The 20,150-nt window shown below is 53.1% G+C and overlaps 1 protein-coding gene across 1 annotated transcript; it reads right to left on the bottom strand.

The window, feature by feature from the left end:
- Positions 1-10,812: 10,812 nt before the first annotated feature.
- On the bottom strand, positions 10,813-18,855 carry LOC101949200 (uncharacterized). The gene is made up of 5 exons (XM_005289445.5): positions 18,427-18,855; positions 16,986-17,057; positions 15,724-16,077; positions 14,395-14,658; positions 10,813-12,760 (listed from the first exon to the last, which is right to left on the bottom strand). Exons 1-5 carry the CDS (start codon positions 18,803-18,805, stop codon positions 12,504-12,506), a joined length of 1,326 nt encoding a protein of 441 aa, XP_005289502.3. The 5' UTR covers positions 18,806-18,855; the 3' UTR covers positions 10,813-12,503.
- Positions 18,856-20,150: the final 1,295 nt, after the last annotated feature.

Below are 20,150 nucleotides of genomic sequence, written 5' to 3'. Positions count from 1 at the left end.
CATCCGCCTTAGACCGTCCTCAGGGCACAGCCTGCCTCTGTACTGTTGAGCACAGCAAGGCCCCACTGGGCTGGGTACCATACTAATAGTAAACAATGGGCCCTGCCCCAAGAGCTTCTTGGCAACAAGGGCACACTGTTGACTCATATCCAGCTTCTCGTCCACTGTCACCCCCAGGTCCTTTTCTGCAGAAAAGGCCACTAGCAACTGTACTGAAGACGCAAGCTACCAGCAATTGTACTGATTACATTGAAGGGAGGAACTCTACCTGAGAGAGTAACACTAGGGTTTCAGATATTGAGAACCAAGCCTTATAGATCTCTCCCTCCCTCAACGTGTTATAAGTAAGGCTACGTTTTAATCACGGGTATTTTTAATAAAAGTCATGGACAGGTCACAGGCAGTAAACAAAAATTCACAGCCTGAGACTTGGTCATGACTTTTACTATATACCCCTGACTAAAACTTGGATGATGGGGCTGCAGGTGCTTGGGGGCGATCCAGGGGCACTGGGGGTGCTCTGGGGGTGGCCCGGGACCCCCGCTGGTGATGGGAGTGGTGGTGGTGGGGCTCGCAGGCTCCCTACCTGGCTTCGTGACCCTTCAGCTCCTAGGGGGAGGGCCAGCCAGTGGGGCTTCGCGCGCTGCTCCCGCCACAACTGCCTGCTCCACAGGCACAGCTCCCATTGGCCTGGAACTGTAGCCAATGGGAGCTGTGGAGGCGGTGTCTGCAGACGCGGGCAGCCCCTGAGCCAACACTGGCCGACAATCATTTCACGCCCTTTTTCGGGAGTCCCGTCCACCAGACCCGCTCAGCCCGCTGCCTGCCTGGATGATTGGAACCCCAGGCAGGCAGTGGGCTGAGCGGGGCCGGTGGACAGAGCCCCAGACCGGCAGTAGGCTGAGCGGCTCTGCCCGCTGCCGGTCTGGGGCTCCATCCACCAGCTCCTGCCAGCCGGGGTCCCACTCAGCCCCGCTCAGCTGGCAGACTTCGGTGAGGTTGATCAGGGGCGCCTGGACAGACATGGCTATCCTTCTCTTAGAGCACTGTGACGAAGTGGGGGATTTTCTTGGTTTTTGTTTTCAGTGGGATTTCAATGGTTTGCATGAGGAGGGGGTGGGACTCAGTTTCCCTGGGTGTTACTGGTTTAACGAGGTGAGGGGAGAGGGAGTTTATTGTTACAGAGGACCGGAGAGGGAATGTGAGACCCCAGCCAATGGCCTGAAGGATTGACACCCCAGCGACCGGTGACCTAAGACCCCGACCCAGAGACCCAGCTCAGGAGTTGCAGCCGGTTCTGGCCAGTGGGAGAACAATGGGCTGCAGAGTGAGGACCCAGTGACCTAACCAGCTGGTTCCAGCCAGAGGACAGAAGCGAGGAGAGGAGGCCCCAGTTTACAACCCTGTTTACCTGGAGAGAAGACAATGGACAGAGGCGGGGCTTGGAGCCGGGGAGCTCAGATGCCCAGCTGGGAAGCAGGGGGCTCGGGGCTGGAGAGAGAGAGCAGGCAGAGCCCACCTGGATGCAGAGACACTGGGATGTGCTGGGCTGAGGGAGGCCAGGCCTGAGGCCCTGAGAGTTTCCTGTGCTGTGTTCAACTCTCAAAAAATCCTCCTGTTTTATGCTAGCTGAGAGTCACTCCGGTCTAGAGAACAGGATTGCATCAACCCCTTCGGGGGTGGAGGCCCCGGGGGTCCAGAGTGAGTGGACTCCCTGAGGAGGCCCATGGCAGAGACAGACGTGCTAAGGCTCAGAGAGGTGCGGCTCCAGGAGGTGGAGGGGCCTGACCCCGAGAGAGAGTGGACCCCTGAGAAGGGCGGTCGCACTGAAAGGGGCACCCCCCACGGACCGCACGGGGCCAAGAGTGGGCACGATCTGTGAGTCCGTGACAAGCACCAAATGGGAGTGATGCCAGGTCATTCTCTTCTTTAAGTTTCGTCTCATGGAGATTCAGTCCTGCCTGGAATATCATGCGAGCTGGAGGCTTCTGCCTCAGGCTGCTCTCCCAGTCGCACGGTCGCACCTACCCCAGCCTGCCCCTTGCTCCCGTGGCTCATGAAGCCTGGACAATAGTAAGGAGCAGTTCAACTTGTGGAATGACAAATCCAGAACAAAGGATTGCACTCTATGGGCCACGTTAAGATTATTTCAGAGTCCTAGATAGCATTAGTCCCTATAAAAGGCTTCATGAAAATTTTCCCCCGCCCCTAAAAAAAATGTTAATTTATCAGAGCAGCTGAAAGGGTAAGGAACCCGGGACTATAATTTAGAGAGAGCTTCCATATTATTTAACTCATAATTGATATAATTCAAAGTAAAATTTCACAGCGCGGTCTGTTCTAAGACTAAAAATGCAGGAGGGGAGTCAGAAAAAGGAACAGTGACCTGTTTCCATCCAGTTTCAAACCAGGGACATTTTGCATGTTAGGTGACCGTGATAACCACTACACTACGGGGCTTTCGTGTGTTAGGTGAATGTGATAACCACTACACTACGGGGCTTCCCTTTTTTTTGTCACAGACTTTGCCGAACGCCCAGGAATGTTTTCTCTAGCTACAGAAGCTACCTAATGCAATGTCTATATCTATGGCCTTCTTGCTCACAAAGCGGTCCTGTCCCCGCCCAAGGCTGACACAGCGTGGAGTGCATGTGACACAGCGACCTGCCTTGGGCAGGATCGCTAGCGAGGCATGATACTTTTGCCGCTAAGCAAACATAGCAATTCTTTCCTGGCCTCTGCCACTGAATGCCTCCATGCATTACGCTGTGCCCTATCAGTGCGGGAGGACTGCATGAGCTCGGAAAACATGTCATTGCGAGTGTGGTTTTTTCGCCTTCTAATCTGTGATAACCTCAGGGACGGAGATGATAGGGGGAGCGTAGAAACATTCTGGGGGGACTGCATGGTCTCCTGTGCTGCTGAGTGCTGCTGAGTTCGCCACACTGGCCAAACAGGAAAGGAAATTCAAAAGTTCCTGGGGCTTTTCCTGTGTACCTGGCTAGTGCATCTGAGTTCAAAGTTCTGTCCAGAGCGGTCACGACGGAGCACTCTGGGATAGCTCCTGGAGGCCAATACCGTCGAATTGTGTCCACACTACCCCAAATTCGACCGGGCGACGTCGATTTCAGGGCTGGTCCCCTTGTCGGGGAGGAGTACAGAAATCGATTTTAAGACCCCTTTAAGTCGACAAAAATGGCTTCATCGTGCAGACGGGTGCAGGGTTAAATCGATATAATGCTGCTAAATTTGACATAAACTCGTAGTGTAGACCAGGGCTAAGAAGAGAAGGAGGCATTTGTACTTTCATAGGGAAAGATTAGACTACATAGCAGTAGAGAATGAAGAAGTAAGCCTAGAATATAAAGCTGTGGAGATCCCAATGCAGAGGAGTTGTATTTCTTTAAGGATTTATAATATCTATAACCCATGTTGGAAATTAGAAAGTTCAGAGCTACAAGAAATAGTGAAGAATGCTAAAAGACCGCGGCCAATGGGAGCTTTGGGGGAGGTATCCACAAGCAAGGGCAATACGCGGAGCCCTCTGCCCCCCTCCCCCAGGGGCCGCAGGAAGGTGGTGCCGGCCGCTTCCTGGAGTGGCGTGGGGCCAGGGCAGGCAGGCAGAGAGCATGCCCTGGCCCTGCTGTGTGCCACTGCCACCCCGGAGTCACTCCAGGTAAGCGGCGCCGGGCCGGCGCCTGCACCCCAAACCCCTCCGGCACCCTGCATCCCAACTACCTGCCCCGGGCCCTCTGCCGCACCCCAACCCCTTGCCCTGAGCCCCCTGCTGCATCTTTCACCCCTCCTGCACCCCAACCCCCTGCCCTGAGCCCCCTCCCACACTCCATACCCCTCCCTGCACCACTTCCCTGAGCCCCCTCCCACACTGTGCACCCCCTCCTGAACCCCAACTCCCTTCCCTGAGCCCCCTCATACACCCCGCACCCCTCTTCTGCCCCAACCCCTTGCCCTGAGCCCCTTCCTGCACACTGCACCCCCTCCCACACCCCGCACTTCCCCCCACATCCCAACCCCCTGCCTCAGCCCTACATTCATGGCCCTGCATGCAATTTCCCCACCCAGATGTGGCCTTCGGGCCAAAAAGTTTGCCCACCCCTGATGTACAATATTAAAAATGGAACCCCAAAGGGAAGTGTTATCAGCCCAACCTCATTTAATATTATGATACTGTAAACCATCTCCCAAAACAAATAAGTGCTGGGGCAGGCGTCATTCTATTCACAGATGATTGTGCTCTGTGCGTTAGGAACAGGAATACTGAGGGGGCAGAAGAGAGAATCAACATGTTAGGAGAGACCTCTGACTGGGGAAATACGTGGGGCTTCGCGTTCTCCATTGCTAAAACCAAAGAACTGGTCTTTACAGGAAGAAAAGTCGCAAAGGAATGTAAACTGTATCTGTATATAGAACAAACAGATATAGTTACAAGGTTCAAATTCTTAGTGTTAATATTTGATACTAAATTACTTTAGAAAGGTCATAAAACCCTTGTTAAAGATCAATGTGCAGAAAGGACTAACCTGCTTAAAAGACTTGCTGGAGCGCAGATAAGAAAACACTGCTGGTGGCCTACAGGGCTTTAATCAGACCAGTTACTGACTTGGCTGCCAAACTTTTGGGTCAGTGTCAAAATCAGAACTTCAAAAGTAGATGTATTACAAGCCCAGGCTCTATGAATTGTGAGCAGTGCATTTATTACAACCCCTGTGTGCACTTCAGATCACTTCCAGTGAAATGCCAGCTACGCTACAAATGAAACGACTGGCCCTAACTTTCTGGGCCAAAGTTAATGGGAACTGCAATGATGAAAGTACCAAGCAAAATATGAGGCTTGCTGGGAATCTGATAGGTGACCTATATAGCACTGTGGTGGGGCGGTTGCCCCACACAGGGAGAAGAAGGGGTTAAAAGCAGCACCAGGGAGGCTGCACAGAACCCACTCATCAGGAAAGGGCTTATTGAGCCCACCAATAGGGGGAAGGCTTGCTGGAGCAGCCAATCAGGGCCGGCGAGGGCCATATATAAAGGACTGTTCAGCAGAGCAGAGAGCAGTCTCTCCCTGGAAGGCAAGGGTGGAGGACTGGGTGCCTGAAGAAGTGGGATAGCTAGGGCAGGGGAAGCAGCATGCGAGGGTGAGCTGCTGGCTGACCACTGCCAGGCTGGGGCCTTGCTCCCAGGACTGAGAGGGTGCTAGGGCTACGGGGGAAGAGGCCCAGGGAAAATAGGCAGCAGATTGGAGAGGGCAGTAGGTGGCTGCTGGCTATAGGGTCCCAGGGTCGGGACCCAGAGTAGCGGGCAGGCCTGGGTTCTCCCCCCCCCCCTTTGCACCCCACTTGCCAATGAGGAGAGTGGCCGGTATCCAGACTGCAGTTTGCCCCTGAGGTGAGGGGCTGAACCTTGGACTGCAGCTGGCCATTAAGGCAAGTGGCGGGACTGCTGGTCCCACGGAAGAAGGGAGATACTGGGGTGGGGGCATAGCTGGAGGACCGTGCCTAGAAGAGGACACTGCAGTTCGGGGAGCGACACGGGTCCAAAGAGTGGAGACAGCAGTGATGGCAGGCGTGACACCACTAGCCGAAGGCGGACTGGAAGGACTGAGAGCTAATTCCCAGGATGGCCAGCAGGAGGCACCATGGTGGCGAATCGCGCCCCGCTACAAACACACAATGTTAGAATTCCACACGCAGGAGTTGAAAGACAAGGAAAACCTGAATGAAGTAAAAACTTTTAGTCATGGGGAAAATAGTTAGGGATGGAAAGTTGCATGCCCAAATGTGGATTTAGATTTATTTTATAAATTTGAGGCTAAAAGAGACAGTAGGTATTGAAAATGAAGTGTACCAGTCTATAGATGAGGAGTGGAGTCCGTTTTGTCAAATATATCGTAACCGTTCTGCCAGGTGAAGCCAGCAGCAACCAGGGCCAGGTTCAATATCTAAGGGTTCTTTTCCATCGATACAATATAGAACTGACTCGAGCTCCCACCCAGTCACCTGGGAAAATTACACACCACCCCTGGGTGTCTCTGAGGGGCAACACTTCCCCTCTCACAAGCACAGAGTCTGAGTGTAGAAAATAAACTTTTAATAAAAGGAGGGGAGTGACTTGGAGTTAATTTGGGAAGACACTGCAAACAGGGTTCATAAACATAAACCATGAGTAAAAGACCCATCCCCAAATAAGTTGGGCAGTGCCTTTTCCCCCTCAGGTTCTTAAGTCCAGCAACCCAAAAGTCTCTTTAACGTGCCCGTCCCTTCTCTGCACCCCACTCACAGTTGCTGTACTTGGTCAGTGCAGATCTAGAGTTCAGAAGTGCATCTGTAGAGTTCACCTCCCACACTGGGTGGAGGGGAGGATAAGGAGGCACCTTACTCGCTCCACTGCTTGGACACTTGCTCCCCGCCCCGTTCTCTCTGCACCCTGCTGGCCACTCACTGTGCCACCTGGCCACCCTGCCAGCCGCTGCTCCTCACACCTGGCTGCCCTGCCAGCCCTGGTTCCTCTCCACTGGCCATCCCACCGGCCATGGTTCCTTGCTGCCTCACCAGCCGATTGCCAGTCACCTTCTGCTGCCACCAGCCTCTCTGCTCTTGAGTCTCTTAGTAATTTTTAGCTCTTTGCAGGCTGGGCAGAAACACTGCCCCCTCTCAAGAGATTTCAGCTCTAGTGATTTTTAGCTCTTAGGAGGCTGGGTAGAAACACAATCCTACCACAACTGATTTCAGCTCTGATTGAGCATTTAAAATAACAGAGAGGCTCCTAATAAACCCTATTTAGCTCTTTCTTTGAAGAGTGGAGGGAAACAAGTTAAACCAGTCCAGGAAGAACCTTTGCAGGAGGGTCCACATCTCCTGGCTGGGACACCAATCCCCACCCTCTCATTTCTACAGGGCTCTGGCATTTGAGCCCCTGGCTTGATGAGGTCCTTTCAGTTGAGGGTGACCCTCCTTATTTGGAACACGTTAAGTACAGTTCTGCTCCCCTTTATTCACAATAATGCCAACATTGGTAACAGCATTTCACCACCCCTGCATTCACTACTAAGATGATTTGTAACCCAACGCCAGCCAAAGTTGATCACTTTGAGCAACACACTGCTCTATCTGCTGGATATCTCAGCAGAGTAGGTGTGCTCGTGTAAATACAGTTTGCTCTTGAAGTCTCTCCCCCTCCCAGGCAGCTGTCCGGGAAGAATTCAGCAGACCCTGCTTACACATATACAGGTGGGTCCAAAAAAAAAACAACAGGAAGCGTAGGGATGACATATTGTATACCAAAATTGGGAATTAGTGCATCCAAAAGAATATCTGATTATGTAGCTGTCATGACAGCTGAACTAGTAGCAATAATGACAGCATTAAACTGGATCTGGCATGTACACCCAGCAGCAGCAGCAGTCATATTTTTGGATTCAATCTCAGGCATTATGGGGCTAAAAAAGGATGTCTCAATATGTAGAAGTGATTTAATCAACAACATTCTACTTCTAACAACAGAGTTACTACAGATGGGGATACAGGCAGCATTAGCTTGGATCCCAGTGCTTATTGGGATAACAGGGAACAAAATGGCCAACAAAGCAGCTAAAAACGCTGTGAGAAATGGAAGGATTAACACGGAAATGCCCGTGAGTAATCGGAATTCAAAAGCCTAGTACAGCAAAATGTAAAGGGAGAACGGCAAAACAAATTGCACTAATGGAAAAAGAGGAAGCTGATTATCTGAACTGTGCCCTAGAGCTGAGGATTATGACATACTTCGGGGCTGGATAGGACACATGCAGGAAGTGCTTTTGTTTAGAGTATTAACATTGTGGCTCAAACTAAAATCTTTTTCAGATGAAGAGACACAAAGACTGTGCGCCCTGTAAGGCAGAAGAAATGTGCAATCGCCTTTTATGGGCATGTCAGAGCTTTGATAAAGAAAGGGAAAAGCTTTGTGAGGTGGTTACAGACGCCTCTGCCCCCCAACCCGCCCCTATCTTTACTCCTATAATCCTTGCCCCCTTCCCACTGTGCTACTATCCTCCCCCACATCGGTGCCTATACACTTCCCAAAACCTAACCCTCCCCCAGCTCCTCTTCCCTTCCCCCCACCGCTGACCCCCAGCAGTTCCTGTGTCCCCGCCTCTGGCTCCTGCAACTCTCTCTCCCACGTGTCCCCCCCATTTCTCCAGCCTCTGCATCCCAAGTCAGGTTGCTTCATGATACTCATGCCTGTCTTTTATAGCACCTGTCATCAGGAGATCTCAAAGCAGTGCCCACCCAAGGTTTAGCGTATTTATCCTCACAGCCCAGGGCCGTTATCCCCATTGTGCCTATGGGAACTGAGGCAGAGATTGGCTAAGTGATTTGGCCAAGGTCACACAGGAAGTGCATAGCGGAGCAGGCACGTGAACCTGGGTCTCCTATGGCTTAAGCCAGTGCCCAAGCCCCTGTGGTGGGGCACCAGCAGCAGGGGTACTGGGAACACTGGAGAGACAATCACCCTGCTCTCAGTTCTGGGGGCCAAGGAGGCAGCAGCCCAGAGCAGTAATCGCAGAGAAAGTCTGGCTCAGCCTCTGCAGCCCTGTCCTGGAGCATAGGTTAAGACCTAGACCATCCCTGTCTAACATGTCCTTAAAAACCTCCATTTACAGGGCTTCCACAACCTCCCCAGGGAACCTGTTCCAGTGCCTAATTATCCATGGAGTTAGAAATTTTTCCTAAATCTCCCTTGCTGCAAACTAAGCTGATTCCTTCCTGTCCTACCCTGGGTGGACATGGAGAACGGTTGATCCCTGTCCTCATTATCATAACCTTTGATATATTTGAAGGCTGTTATCTTATCCACCCTCAGTTTTCTATACTCTAGACTAAACAAGTCCAGTTCTTTCAACCTTCCCTCACAGGCCAGGTTTCTAAACCTCTGATCCTTTTTGTTGCTCTCCTCTGGACGCTCAACAATTTGGTCCACGTATTTCCTAAAGTGCGGCGCCGAGAACCGGACACATTATCCAGCTGAGGCCTCACCAGTGCTGAGAAGAGCCGAACAATTACCTCCCCATCTTACCTACGACACTGCTGTTAATATGCCCCAGAATGACATCTGCCTTTTCCGCAACAGCATCACACTGTTGCCCTGTAGTCAACTTGTGATCCGCTGTAACCTCTAGATCAGGGATCGGCAACCTTTCAGAAGTGGTGTGCCGAGTCTTCATTTATTCACTCTAATTTAAGGTTTCGCGTGCCAGTCATACATACCAGGGCATGGTCCCGAGAGGTGGGAGACCCAAGTGCTCTACATCAGGTCGAAGAGGGAACTGAACTTGCATCTCCCACATCCCAAGTGAGCGTGCTACACAGTGGGCAACAGGTATAAGGGAGATCCCCATATGTCCCCCGCCCCTGGCCATTTTGTAAATCCAGGCCACACACAAAAAACAAACGCTTTCCTTTCAGAAACGTGGAAACGCTTTGTTTCTCTTTTTCGGGTCAGTTTTGGCTTTTCGCTGAAATCCACTCGAATTCGCAAATAGCTTCAGAGAGACCCAAGCTCCATTTTTTCAGTGGAAAAAAAAAGCTATTTGTACAAAGAAGTTCACCCAGCAGTACTCATCACTGTCACGCAACACCCCACTGCAGCTGTCAAGTGCTAAATGTGGCCTCTGGACCCACACTTGCTGCTAGACCATGAATCAGGTTGGCAGGGGTCTAACCCCATTCCTCCGGGGCGGATTAACAGGTACACCACATGGGGGTAGAGGGAAGTAAACTGAGGGCTGGATCCCTTCCCCCACAGCCTGGATTTCACTCCCTGCCTTTCCTTTAAAGCTCGGTGTCTGACATGCTAGGATCTTCTCCTGGACTCCTGCCCCTCAGGCCTCTAGAGGGGATGAGACCAGCTGCCAAGTGTCCCCAAATCCTTGGAGAGAGACACACGCCCTTGTCTGTGCCTTGTATGTTGGGGTTTAAGGGTACATTTACACTGCATCTGGGAGCGAGACTCCCCATCCGGCTCCACAGACTTGTGCTAGACAGTGCTCGCGGTAGCTATCGTGCTACAAAATACCGGTGTAGACACATTGCTTGGATGTTGCTGCTCAGGCTGGAGCTCAGGCTCCCAAGCCGACACAACCTCCTCCCACCTCCCCACACACCAGCCTGAACACCAGCGCAAGCTGCAGTGGCTACACAGCCAGTTTTAGGAGGCTACCACGAGCCCTCCTAAGAGGGATGCTGGAACAGGGGGTCAGGAGATCATGGCCCACCCACTTTTACTGGCTGAGCGACGTGGGGGGGGCAGATGGAGAGGAGCAAGTGGGGGGCAGGGTCTTGGGGGAAGGGGCGGAGCAGGGGCAGGGCATCGGGGAAGGGGCAGGGCAGAGCCTCTGGGAGTAGGGGTGCTACAGGGGGTGGGGTGCTACAGGGGGTTCAGGTGCCCGTTCGCCCCCCACACTTTAAGAGAGCTTCCGCTGCCCTTGTCTGCTAGCTCAAGGCCATGGATCCAGGCACACTCCCAGCTGCACTGATCACACCCCCAAGGGCATCAGCCTTTGCCCTATTTGGGGTTTTTTTGTTTTGTTTTTTACACAGGGAATACCAGTCCTGACTCTGCCCCACCCACGTCCCCTTCCCACTCAGCTGGGGCTGGGAAAGTTTGGCTCAGGGTTCTGCCCCTACTTATCACAGTCCAAGTATCCCCTCCCTCCCTCTCTCCCAGCACCTGCTGCTTCCTCCCTTGCACCCGCCTCCACCCCCCGCCACAAAATTCTCCTTGCCACCAACAAGCGAGCGACTGCCCCACTCTCAGACAGGTACCACCTTCTTTTTAATTTAAATACAAAGGTACAAAAGTTGCTCTATGTTAAACTAATAACAATAACCAGCCCCTACTGGGGTAACGTGAGAATTACAGTGATTTCCCCTTTCAGCAGGCTGGGTGACAGGCAGCCCCCTCTCCCGACAGGGCCCCGAGAGGTTGGTGCTGGCGGACTAAGATGGACAGCAAAGGCCCAGGGCAGCAGCCGGGTTCTGGCTTGGGGAACGTCTGGGGAGAAGCAGAGCAGAGCCTCGTCCTGGTAGTGGTGGAATCGCCTTGCCCGAAGCCCTGATACAAAGGACGAATGGGTCTGTAACGGAAGTGAGAGCATGGGGAAGGGCACACAATACTGCAGTGTACTGCCAAAACAGAACAAGAGCCCGGGACTGGAGAGCTGAAGCCAGACAAGTTCACATTAGAAATCAGGCCCCGATTTTTCTCACTCAGGGTGGAACAAAGGCCCAAAGGAAGTGACGAATCCTCCATTTCTCGGTGTCTTCAAAACCTGACCAGCTGCCATTGTGGAAGAGGCTTTAGTCAAAGCAGGTCATCGGGCTCAGTGCAGGGGTAACTGGCTGAAATGTAAGGATCTGAGCTACACAGAAGGTCAGACTGGAAGATCTAATGGTCCCTTCTGGCTTTAAGCTCTAGGAAGGCATCTCTGGACTTTTTGTATCCAAAGGGAGGGATGCGGTGGCCAAGTGCTGCCCCTGCAGGGGACAGAATATAGCTGTGGGGATTCAGGGCTGATGTCCTTTATCTTCCCAGAGACTAGGATAAGATGGAGATGCGCCCCCCAGATTTGTGGTCCTCACCAGCACAGCCCAGCAGCTGTTCAGTTCAGCCTCCAGCCCTTCACACTCAGCTGCCAACAGAATGCAGCAGCCAGGGGCTGAGGTGGCTGGGAGAGCCAGGTGAGGAGAGGGAGCTGCAGTTTGGTTTGGGCTCTGATGTTGGCAAATGAAGGATTTTTCCACTGATGTTTTAAAACAAACCCCCAGACAAAAATAGATCAATAGATTTCACTCTTGTCCAGATTTTTCACTGAAAAGTTCAACTTTTCAGCAAACAAAACAAAACAAAACAAAACCCAAACACATAAACTAAAACCAAAATATTTTGATTTGGAAATGCTGTTGCAGTAGGACAACTTCAACTTCAACGGGAGTTGAAATTTGGGTGCTCTGTGACCCCATTCTCCACTGTAGTCTAGCCTCCAGCATGCACCAGGGTCTCTCCTTTTGGTGAGGAGGCAGTTGCATCATGGGAATCCCTGTCCATGGTGCATCATGGGAAATGTAGTCCAGCTGAGGGCCCTGGTCCATAGATGAGAATGAGGATGAGGCAAGTGAACTACAACTCCCATAAGTTATACCCAAATTGAAATATTTCAGGTTTTGGCTGAAATATTTTTGGTTTGGGTATTTGTTTTTTCAACAATAGTTTTTTTTTTCCTCAGAAAGTAGATATTTTATCTTGTTAAAAACCTGATTTTCCATTGAAAAATAATTTCAAGGGGAAATTTTCACGCAGCCCTCATCTTAACCAGTTGTCACATCTTTGGAAACACGGGGAAGAGCCAGAAATTGGTTTTCCTCCCTGGAACAGACACTGGAAGCAAAGGGAAAGGCACTGTGTGTGTGTGTGTGTGTGTGTGTGTGCTGGTGGGGTGTTCATTGCCTTCATTCCCCTTCCAGATCTGCAACAAGGAACTTGCACTTGTCCTTCAGCGCCTCGTAGAGCTGGTCCTTGCAGTACTTGTTCCAGCTCACCATGAACTCATATAGCTTCCGCATTTTCATTGGGTTGGTTCTCTCGGCTGTAATGGTCAGGTATTGCTCAGTGTCCAACACGTCACCCAGCAGCTTATCCAGGACGCCCTCGACCAGAGTTACTCGCTGGATGAGCTGTTCTCGGTGACGGTCCACAAAGTGTGTCTCTGAGGTGAGAAAGAGGAACACGAGAGAGTAAAGTAATGGTCTGCATCATGCTCTCTGCTGCACTTTGATTATCAACATGGTCTATTAGCTACTCTGTTATCGATGCATTCTATTTGATTATGTGCACGGTCTATTAGCTACTCCAGATGATCTATTTAAGAATCTACATAGTCTATTAGCTACTTCATTATCCACACTGTCTGCTCACTATTCCGTTATCCACACGATCTATTTAATTATCCACACAATCACCTGCCCATCTTGACATCTTGATTAACTGCTCAAATGCCTGTATTGCTATTGCCCCTTTTACGGGCTCAGTCCCTAGCTACTGACCACCCACAGGGCCCTCTGTACTCAGACAGATTTTCTCTGCTCCGTAACCTCTCTCCCATGCATAATTAATCTGGTTTGCCCTGTCATCCAAAACCAATCTCCAACCCCTCCTGCTAAACCCTGTCTCCCCTTCACCTCCAACTTCATTCAATGAGCTACCAACAACCGCCCCTCCAGCTCCACCTCGGTTCCCCCCCTCTGATCCGGCTTCCACCATCACCAAGGCCCTCTGCTGGGCCCAGTCTCAGCGTTTTAACCCCATCCTGATCCTTGATTTCTTCACTGCTTCAGACACCATCCATCATACCCCTCCTGCTTGGTACTTTGTCCTACCTTCGGCTCCAAGACTCCTTCCTCTGCTGACTGTCCTCCTACCTCTCTGGTTACTCCACAACTCATCCAGTGGATCTCCTCCCTGCCGCTCCCACTTCTCACTGAGAGGATCCCTCCTTTTCTCCCTGTTCTCAACTGTTCCCGTGGCTTTGGCTGCTATCTTCGCGCCCGTGACTCTCAAATCTCTGCTCTTGTTCCCACTCCAACTCAATCGCTCTCTCAGTCCTGTCTCTCTGAAGCCTCCTCCTGGATACCTCACTGTCAGCTCACATTGGCCAACCAGATCTCCCCTGCAAGGCCCTCCATTCTCTGCCTCTATTGACAGCACCACCATCCTCCTTGCCACTCCAGCCCATGACCTGGCTGCATCATTGACTCGGTCCTTCTCTCTTGACTCCCTCATATCCAGGCAGTGCCCAAATCTTGCCGCGTCTTCCTCCTCAGCATCTCTGAGATCTGTCCTTTCCTCTGTCCACAAAAGCTTTCTCCAGGTCTTTATCCCCTTCGGCCTCCTTCACATCCACATCAACCCCTCTCCCCTCCATTCCAAACCAAGGTGATATGGGATTTGAGATGCCACTATCTTGGTGCCCAAGGGTTCCGTTTTGGCTCACAACAACAATGGTGTTTCTAACAGTTGGGTCCAAAAGGAACCTTAAATCCTCAGCCCCTTTGGGTTCAAATCCACAGCCAAGATCTGAGTCAGATCCAAAACTGGGAGGGGCCTGTTTTCATCACTGGGTTTAGATCTGGTCCAAAATGCAGGTAGGAAATCAAGGGAGAGCCACTGGAAAACGCTGGCACTGTGGAACCTGCCTTCACCCTGATTTGGCCTTTGACTCCAAGCTGCAGCCTAACCCTGAGCTGGACACGAATTCCTGGGCCCATCTACCTCTCGCCCCACCCTCCATTTAGCTCTCTTCAATGTCATATAAAGACTTTGCCATCAAAGCTTGCCTCTCACCTTTTCTACCAGCTGTGCTTCCTCGGTCTTCCCTGGAAATGGGCTTAACTTCCCTGGAGTCAGGGGCAACTTCTTTGAAAACAGGAGTAACTTTCCTGGAGACAGGGGCAACTTCTTTGAAAACAGGAGTAACTTCCCTCATGTTGGGGGCAACTTCTTTGAAAACAGGAGTAACTTCCCTGGAGTTGCGGGCAACTTCCTTGGAAACAGGAGTAACTTCCCTGGTGTTGGGCGCAACTTCCTTGGCATCGGGGGTAGCTACACCTGTTCAGGGACCCCAGCAAGCAGAGTTAGAGACCAGGAGAAGACAATACAGAAGCTATTTTACCAGGGAATGTTAGAGTAACAGTCCTTTCTGCTTGTATTGGATTCCTCGTCAGGTATAGAGGTGAAAGGCTCAGCAAAAACATATGTTTGTGCTGTTTCTTGCCCCGACACCCTGGCTAAAGCTGGCCATCACATTTCTTTGGGAAAAACATAATCCTTCCCGTATTCTTAACATTAAACATTTCAGGTCCTTGCTTCCCAATATTTTTTTCTGGACGGACTTTTTTGGTTTGGACTTTTGTACTCACCCCAGCTAAGCAGCACATTAGAAGGTCCCAGGAAGTCGGGACCTGAGATTATTGTTAATTACTTTGCTCAGAAACACCACTTATGGACCAAGACTCCTTGCCCTAGGCATTGTACACTCACAGAACAAGAAGATGACCCCTGCCCCAAAGAACATGGACCCATGGGTCTGATCCAGGACAGCAGGGACAGGTGGGATACTGGGCTAGATGGACCCATGGGCCTGATTCAGGGCAGCATGAGGAAGGCGAGATTCCAGGCTAGATGGACCCATTGGTTGGATCTGAAGCAGCAGTTCCTATGTCCCATCATTTTGTTTCAGGAGAGCTTGAGGGCTCTCTAGACCCCATTATGGATGAATTCCAGTTCAGGCTAGAGTGGGAGGAAACAACAGATATAGGGCTTCATCCTGCAAAACCTCACTGGGGTATCACCCGGCGCAGCACTTGCTGCTGGGAGAAGCCTCAGTAAAGGGACTAGGATTGCTCACAGATGCCAGCAATAGGAGCTCAGCGGTGAGTGACTTACTTATTTCCAGGGTCAGGTACTAAAGCTACTAAGCGCTGCAGTGACTGACACCTGAAATATAATCCAGACCAGCAAACTGGGGTCTAGGACACAGACTGGCTGGCTGGGGCCTGGGGAGACAAACCAGAGTATTAGGATGTAGGGCTGGAGACAGATACACACACTAGGAGAAGGGAAGCCCCAAACAACGCAGGAGCAATAGCTCTCCACCTTTAAACTCAGACTGACCTTTGACCTCCAGCGTCCCGGTGCTCCTCTCAATGGGGGTCTGCAGGGCCACATGTCCCACCTGGCAGATGAACTCTGCCCCTTGGTGTCTCTGTGCCGATGGGGTGAAGGACAGCGTCACCATCTGCTGGTAGGTCTCCTTGTCTTTGGCGCAGGTCTCCTTGTGAATGATGGCGTAATCAGCGGAGTCCTCGATGGGTGTGGCCACACTGTCTCCACTCTCCCTCCTGAGCCAGGTCACAGTTAGCTCCTGGGGGAAGTACCCTGCGATGAAGCAGCTGAAGGCCACGTGGCTGCCCTCCACCAGCGGCTGAGACTGGAATATTTCCGATACCTCCGGGCTCCGCAGGACAACTGAGAAGTCAAATGGATAGAGAGAGGGGGAAGGAGAAATCTTGCCTCGGAGTGAGGCTTCCATCTGTAGCGTCTGCTAATGGCCACTATTGGAGTTGGACTATTGGACTAGATGGGCCATTGATCTGATTTGGGGTTCTAGGGAGGGGGCAGGATACAGTCTAGACTGGCCCAATGATTTGATCCAGAGTGGCGTGGAGGCGGCAGGATACTGGGCTAGATGGGCCCATCGGGGAAGTTCCTATGTCCCATCATTACATTCCAGGAGGGCTTGATGTCTCTGGACTCCAACATGGATCTCTGTTGGGGCGGGGAAGGGGGCCCAGCCCTCTCTGCTCAGCCCCACGTGGTACCTGCTGAATCCACAAAGGCAGGGCTTAAATTCAGCTGTCCGGAGCGGAGCTCCAGTAAATATTTCCCCTTGACTCCAGCCCGATGCTGTTGGCTCTCAACCTGGGATCCCAGCCCTCTGGGGGGCCACGAGCTGGTCTCAGGGGATCCATGAGGCCCCGCGGCTGAAGCCCAGAGCCACAAGCCCAGACACCTCTTGCGGAACTGAAACCCCAAGCTCTGGTGCGGCCCCTCTGGGGCTGAAGCCCTGAGCCCCGAATGGGAGGGGAGGATGGGCCTGGAGGACTCCAGGAGAATGTAAGCACTGCAACAAGGGAGGGGACTCTGGAGCAAATGAGACAGAGAGGAAGCATCAATGCTATAAAGCGAGTCGGAGTCGGGGTGAGGCCAGGGGCGGCGGGGGCGTGAGCACCCACCGGCGCCGGGGAAAGTTGGCACCTATGGCCCAGGTGTCTCCAAGCCTGGGATTTGGAAAGGGAATGATCTGTCCCGTGCTGGGGGAAAGGAATCCTCCTTTCAGAGCCTTTCATGCGCCTCTCGATCTGCACCCTACTCACCTGCTGCTCCGGCTGTGGCACCGGCAGGAAGGGGCTTGCTCTGCACAGCAGTGGCTGCAGATTCAGGGGGCACTGGAGAAAAAAGGGAGAAAATCAGTCTCAGACCTGTGGTCAGCTCACAGCATAGTCCACCCTCTCCCCACACACTCCCTTCTCCCCACACATACACACAGAGGACAAACTTAGTTCTTAGAGGCCAGAACAGGAGTGCGAGTGAGATAGCAGCATGGGGGAGAGTCAGGGGCAGAGGGAGAAGGATCCATAATCGCAGAGAAACAGGGGTTCAGAGGGCTAAAGCAGATGCTTCTTCCCCTCAGTTAGATGTGTACATTGACCCTGTTCTAACTATCACATTTTCTTTCAAGTGAATGCTGCACAGACCTACTACAAATGGGGCGGGGGGGGAGGGTGTCTGGTCCAGGGAACGGAATGGAAGGAGGACAGATATGGCAGTGGAAAGGAGTCCACTGGGAAGGAATAGGGTCCATTCTGGTGCAGTCTGCAAAGCCAGCGTTGAACACCTGTCATGGAGCACATGGAGCGATTCATAATTAATACAAAAAAACCAAGGAAATTCCCCATTTAAAAACAAACAACTTTGTTAACCTGCAGTTTGGGTGGAGAGATTCTCTCACTTACTTTAGCTAAAACACCCCACAGAGCACTCGCGGTCCCACGAAGAGGGGCTCTCCAGGAGTCCCTCCTTGCGGGGCTGAGAGCAGGAGCCCTGCCACTCGGGCTGAAAACAGAATTCTATTGCGAGATCACGAGCGAAGCTTAATTTTACCTAGAAATCACATCTCTCGTGATGCATTCGTGAGCATTGGCATGTCTGCACCGGGGAGGCCCAGCCACGGACCGGGCCCCCATTGCGCCAGGCACTGTACAAAACCCAGAACAAAAAGCGCGTCCCTGTCTCCAACGAGTGAACAATCCATGTGAGCTGGTGAGCGCTCAGCTGGTTTGGGGGGTGCTGCTGGTACAAGGGGCTGAGTTAGTTTTGCTTGGCAAAATGATGTTAAAGGAATAACTCTGTGTGTGTGTGTGTGTGTGTGTGTGTGTGTGTGTGTGTTGGGGGGGGCAGCAGGGGTTTTGCCAATGGATCAACAACCTCTCTTGCTTTTTACACGAGGTGGGGGTGGGGAGCAGATTCTCCCCGGGTGTAAATGGTCCCTAAGGCCACACCAGCTCAGGATGTGGCCAGAAAAGAGCAGGGGAGCTGCAGGGCAGAGAGGGGAGGGGGCTGGTAGGAGAAGAGAATGAAAGTGAAAGCGGGGGGGGGGGGGGGCGAGAAATCCCAGCCTGGAAAAGAGGAGAAAGAAAGGCAGATTGAGGATTGTTTCCAGCTCCCAGAGGCCCCCGCTGGCGGGGGGGGGGGGGGGATTTAGTCGTGCCCAGAAACAAGGGGGTGGGCAGTGGGGGTTCCCCCATCTCTCTGTACCGTCTGTGCCGAGTGCATCTGCAAGGTCTCTGATGCGCTCCGGGTCTGTCAGCACCTTCACGGCCACCTCCAGCCCGTCGTGCTCGGCGCTGTCCCCGCGGTCGTTAATACCCGCGGCCGGCTCCGCCCCTCCCTCCGGCGTGTCCTCGGCGATGAGCTTCTCCCCCTCCCTCACCAGACACTTCTGCACCCTCTTGCTGAAGCGCTGCAGCTCCCGCTCGCCCTTCTTCTCCAGGGGCCCCAGCACCTGCTTCAGGAGCTGCTCCATGCCGGCCCTGCCAGAAGCCAGCCCGCCGCTGCTGCCCGGCTCGGCTGGGAAGCGATTTCGACATCGGCCTCCCGGCCCAGCCGAGGTCCCTTCGCCCCACCCCTTGGGCATTTCCCACGCTCGTCACTCTCAGACGGAGACCGAGGGCTGGTCTGTCCAGGGACAGGAAGTGCTGGGCTGCGAGGCGGGGGGCTTAGGGTGACCAGATGTCCCGATTTTATAGGGACAGTCCCTATTTTGGGGTCTTTTTCTTATATAGGCTCCTATTAGCCCCCACCCCCGTCCCAATTTTTCAAACTTGCTGTCTGGTCACCCTAGTCTTCAGATCCAGGCCCGACGCCTTTCAGTCCCGCACAGCCAACTGGGGGACTAGATAGGGTGACGATATTTCTCAAAGGGAAAATGGGACACCCCATGTGGGGCTAGCCTGAGCCCCCCCTCTCTCCCATACTTGAGTGGCCTGAGCCACTCGCCCGAGCCCCTCCCCCCCCCGGGTGACCAGACAGCAAATGTGAAAAATCAGGACAGTGGGTGGGGAGTAATAGGAGCCTATATAAGAAAAAGACCTCCCCCAAAAGGACTGTCCCTATAAAATCGGGACATCTGGTCACCCTAGCCCCCCCTCCCACGGGGCTGACCCGAGACCCCCCTGCTCACCCAAGTACACCAGACTCCCCACATGGGGCTGGCGTCGCTGCTTGCCTGAGCCCTGCCTGCCCCCCCCTCTGTGTTCAGCTACCCCCCCTGTGGGGGGCTGGCATCACCACTCCCCCCACATACATTCCTCTGCACCCCACTTTTTTGACAAAAGTGGGCATTTGTCCCATTTGGTCTTGCCAACTGATCAACTTTTGCCAAAAAAGTTGGGACGGCCAGGACAGGGCTTAAAAAAGGGACGGTCCCGGCCAAAACAGGACATGTGGCCACCTGTGATGGGGTGAACTCACCCCACACTGGATGGGAAAGGGTTAACTCCTCAATGTGGGCAGAGGAAGCCACGCCCCCACATTCCTACTGGGCATGCTTCAGGTGTAACCCCAGCATAGGCGCCAACTTCCCCTCTGCCCCATGGGTGCTTAACCCCCTGGTCTCCGCCCCTGCCCCACCCCAATTCCACCCCCTACCCCCAAGTCCCCACCCCTGCCCCGCCTCTTTACCGCCTCCTCCCCGGAGCACACCATGTCCCCCCTCCTCCCCCTCCCTCCCGGAAAGTCCTAAGCGCCGCCAAACAACTGTTAGGCGGCGGGCGGGAATCGCTGTGAGGGGGAGGAGCGGGGACGCGGCACGCTCGGGGGAGGAGGCGGCGAGGAGGGTGTGGAGGTGCAGGGAGCTTGGCTGCCGGTGGGTGCCCACTAATTTTTCCCCATGGGTGCTCCAGCCCTGCAGCACCCACGGAGCCGGAGCCTATGAGCACCAGTTTGAGGGAGCAGTTCACCACCGGAGAGGCAGGATGTTC

The sequence above is a fragment of the Chrysemys picta genome, chromosome 4 (assembly GCF_011386835.1).
Source record: "Chrysemys picta bellii isolate R12L10 chromosome 4, ASM1138683v2, whole genome shotgun sequence".
Taxonomy (NCBI): Eukaryota; Metazoa; Chordata; order Testudines; family Emydidae; genus Chrysemys; species Chrysemys picta.
Note: the sequence above shows the minus strand (reverse complement) of the source record. Positions and strands in the feature narration are given on the sequence as shown.

Excerpts from the sequence above, each read along its gene's own strand:
- LOC101949200 (XM_005289445.5), bottom strand. The coding sequence starts at position 18,805 with ATGCCCAAGGGGTGGGGCGAAGGGACCTCGGCTGGGCCGGGAGGCCGA. Across the intron at positions 17,058-18,426 it reads AGATGCACTCGGCACAGACG|TGCCCCCTGAATCTGCAGCC; the intron begins GTACAGAGAGAT and ends TTTTTTCTCCAG. Across the intron at positions 12,761-14,394 it reads AAGCACAGCTGGTAGAAAAG|AGACACACTTTGTGGACCGT; the intron begins GTGAGAGGCAAG and ends TTCTCACCTCAG.